The sequence below is a fragment of the Lolium rigidum genome, chromosome 6 (assembly GCF_022539505.1).
Source record: "Lolium rigidum isolate FL_2022 chromosome 6, APGP_CSIRO_Lrig_0.1, whole genome shotgun sequence".
Classification (NCBI taxonomy): domain Eukaryota; kingdom Viridiplantae; phylum Streptophyta; class Magnoliopsida; order Poales; family Poaceae; genus Lolium; species Lolium rigidum.
Window position 1 is genome coordinate 303,421,990 of NC_061513.1, and position 3,810 is coordinate 303,425,799.

General features: G+C 53.4%; 1 protein-coding gene across 1 annotated transcript; it reads left to right on the forward strand.

Moving 5' to 3' along the window:
- The first annotated feature begins 1,978 nt into the window (after positions 1 to 1,978).
- LOC124664503 (E3 ubiquitin-protein ligase SINA-like 10) lies at positions 1,979 to 3,135 on the forward strand. Its single transcript, XM_047202010.1, has 2 exons — positions 1,979 to 2,275; positions 2,382 to 3,135. The coding sequence occupies exons 1-2, from the start codon at positions 1,979 to 1,981 to the stop codon at positions 3,123 to 3,125; spliced, it is 1,041 nt and encodes a 346-aa protein (XP_047057966.1). The 3' UTR covers positions 3,126 to 3,135.
- The last annotated feature ends 675 nt before the right edge of the window (positions 3,136 to 3,810 follow it).

Genomic DNA, 3,810 nt, shown 5'->3' on the forward strand with positions numbered 1-3,810 from the left:
GGTTTTCACGCCTCCTTCAAACAGTCCGCCCGCAGGCCTGCCTTCATCGCACACACGCCCTGCCCTGTACTTCCGCCGCACGATCAACGTCGACTGCGACGATGAAGCAGCCACAACCGTCGCCAACGAAACCTCCAAAGTTGTTACGCCACCGACTCCCAGGCCCAGCCCCTGGCCCGTCCGTTGTCATCACCACCACCTCCACCTCAAGCGATCTGACCGTACGTGGAGGCCCTACCGCGTGGCGGCGGCATGGCCGGGAGGAAGGGCCTTGCTGAGATCGGGCAGACTACGGCGCCCGTGTTGCCGCGCTGCTCGAGGGCCCCATATGTGAGCTCACCGACGGCACCAATAGCCTCTCAGCATCGCAGTCTCCCGGACAAGATTTATTGGCCGTGCCATTCAGGTGTGGCCAACACGCAGGCGTCGTGGCCGTGGATTATCCGAGGCAGGGACTCCCGGTCCCAATTCCACCTTTGCTTCGTTTATCAAGCAGCGCAGGTGAGGCACACACAAGCCCTCGCTTCTAATTCGATCTCATGCGGTTGAAACGATCCTTGGCCCTGACTTGCTCTATATATTCTGACCTGCAAGCAATGCCGTAGATGCCCTGTTGTCACCGTGCCCCGAATCGCTGCCGCCTGCAACATGCTTGTGACTTCTATCACCGGACCCCAAAACATAGCGCAAATGCATTGCTGTTGCCACGGCCAAGCTCCTCAGGCCATTCTTCGGACGGAGCTGCTGTTATTCCTCTACTGAAATTTGCTGTATCCTTCATGAGTATAGGCTATAGCTAAAGGAACAGTAAGTTCTTATATTGAGTTCAACTAAGCACCACTGCACCAGCGGGACTGTAGAAGTTCAGCTCACCTTTCAAGAGGTCTCTGAATTTTTGGAGTACCTATATTCTGAACTGTTGATTGATATAAGCAAAGAAGTGACATATGGTCTACAATTGTACGTCTCATGAAATATTAGATATTTTCTGATTTGCTGCTGCTGGTTAAGAGGGAGGAGTAGGAGACGGAGAACTTCACCTTCAGAAATTTAATAGTTCTGCTTTATTTCAATATTCTATCGTTGTTTACTATTTTTCTCGATGGGATTATCTACTTATTATATTTTTCTTCTACTTTTCAGAAATTATGCTTGGATTCATCAGTTTGCCTGGTATGATAAAATATCTGTATTGCTTTGTTGTGTTCTGATCCAGCTTGTTCAATTACATGTGTGGACTTAGAAAATCTAATATTACCTCTCAAATCCTATCCTTACACATAGCAATAGGGTAGACTATGAGTTGATGATCGGAATCGGTGGTTGACTGGTAGTAGACGCATGTCACACATACAGAGGTGGGCTAGGGTTACTGATAGAAGGCGACTAAGCACCACTATTGCTGACTTTTCAGTTTTCTATTATTTTTCTCTTTGTAATTCATGTGTTCACTGGGGCAAGAAATCAATATGCACAGCTTATGCAAAACATTGAGCAGCGATAATTAAGACATGAGGTAGCAGCCTTGCAGCATGATTGTCGGGTTATCAAGGTTGAAGCATGAGGCGTCGACGCGACGTCATATACTGAGCCATCAGGCAGTCCCAAACTCAAATAAAACTCACACATTTTGTTTCCTTGGCATCTGTACTACAAGATAGTGATCTTGGTGTTGGAAGACCATTATTGTTGTGGTCTTCTTTGTACGGGTTCTACAAATGGATTGAAAATGTTTTCATGTATAAATTATATTTTCATGCTCTTTTTAAGGCATAATTACAAGCTTCTAATTTGTGTTTGATAAAGACTTTAGGATACGTGCGTTGCACGGGCACACTTACTAGTATACATAGTCCGGATCTCATCCCAGAACGATCTCATTGTACAGTACAAGTAGTAGCCGTCCCACCCATATGTTGGGGTTGAATCTGTTGGCGGGGAACGTGCGATTGGGTTAGAATTAGGTCGAGCCGGCGGCATGGCTGGGCAGGAGAAGCGGCTGTCGCCGCCAACGCCGGCGGTGAACGGCGAGCACGGCGCCAAGAAGGCGAGGGCGCAGGCCCTGGTGCCCGTGGTGAAGCAGGAGCCGCGACAGGGGGTGGAGCGCGAGGAAGGGGAGGTGGCCAATGCAGCGGCGGCCGTGGCCATGGCGGCGTCCACGGAAGCCCTGGTGGCGTTGGCGCCGGGGCCGCCGGCGCTGATCGACGTGAGGTTCGAGGTGGCGCTGCTCCACTGCAAGGTCTGCCTGCTCCCTCTCAAGCCGCCCGTGTTCAAGGTAAGCATCGTAGATTTGTTCGCGACTTAAACGGAGAAATAAAAGCTTGGCCCTTTTTCCGATCTTGAATCGGTTCGCTTCTTGTGTTTGTGATGGCGTACGGCAGTGCGAGTCCGGGCACGTGCTGTGCTGCTACTGCCGCGGCGGCCACGTCGAGGTGTGCGGCCGCGCGGACATCCACTGCGGCGGGATGGACGCCTTCATCTGCGCCGCCAAGGTGCCCTGCTCCTACAAGGGCTTCGGCTGCGAGCAGTACGTCGTGTACCACCAGGCCGAGCAGCACAAGCGCGCGTGCCAGCACGCGCCCTGCCTGTGCCCGGAGCTCGGGTGCGGCTTCCTGGGCACCCCGCCGGCGCTCATCGACCACTTCGCCGCCGTCCACTCCCGGCCAATCATCGCCGTCCGCTACGGCCGGCCCTGGAACCTGAGCCTGCCGCTGGCGCAGCGCTGGCACGTCGTGGTCGGGCAGGAGAACCAGAGCGTGTTCCTGGTCACCCTGGGCGAGCTCGGCGCCGCGGCCACGGCCGTGTCGCTGGTGTGCGTCAGGGCCGACGGCGCCGCCGCCGCCACCGGGGCGCCCCAGTTCTGGTGCAAGCTCTCGGTGGAGCACCCCGGCGGCGACAAGGACAAGGTGGTCCTGATGGCATCGGCGGTGGGCAGCAGCACGCTCTCCAGCGGCGCGCCGGTGCCGGGGCAGGGCATGTTCCTGGCGGTGCCCCAGGAGCTCATGTCGGTCGACACTCTCGCCATCAGCGTCCGCATTGATCAGGTTCAGCCCGTTGTTGATGCTGCTGCCGCGGCCAAGGCAATTCCACCACCACCGGCCAGGACAACGAGGAGATTCCATTGAATACTTATGGTCGTCGACTCGTCGTGATACTTTTGCAGTCATATGACCGGTCATCACTCATCAGTCTCTGTTTTGTACTTTTGTTGGCTACTGAGCTATGTTAAGCTGGACTCATGTTTACAGTAGCTAAACTGTTATGTTCTCAGACTGGCTACTTGATACTACTTAATAGTGATCTCGAGAAAGCAAATGTGATTCCAGAAAGCACACCTTTGATTTTTTTTTTGAGCAACCACATATTTCATTAATCCAAAACCAAGTTACACAAAGCAACATATGTGGAAACTAAAAGACAAACCGGGATAAAATAATTATCCTGAATTTGCAGATAAAATCCTAAAAGATCGAGAAATACAAAACGATCCTTAGAGTTTCCTGCAACCACCATAGCCAGCGGCCGCCGTCTAAATCTATCGACGCCGAGACGAACGCAAGAAGAGACGCCGAGCCTCCACCATTGCAAGATCCGAAAAAGCACCATCGCCAAAGAGGCTTTGTGAGTCGATGAACAGGCCCGCTGCAAGCAGCGAGGCACATGTCGCTGTGGCACGTCGACCGGGGGACGTCCCCGTGCTGTCTTGGACCAAGATACGCCTCTCCCATCGACGAAGTCGGAGAAGAACTACATATCCACCACCTCCGGACCAACATCTTCGCTCCAGAAGAACCACCTCGCCCCGGCCCC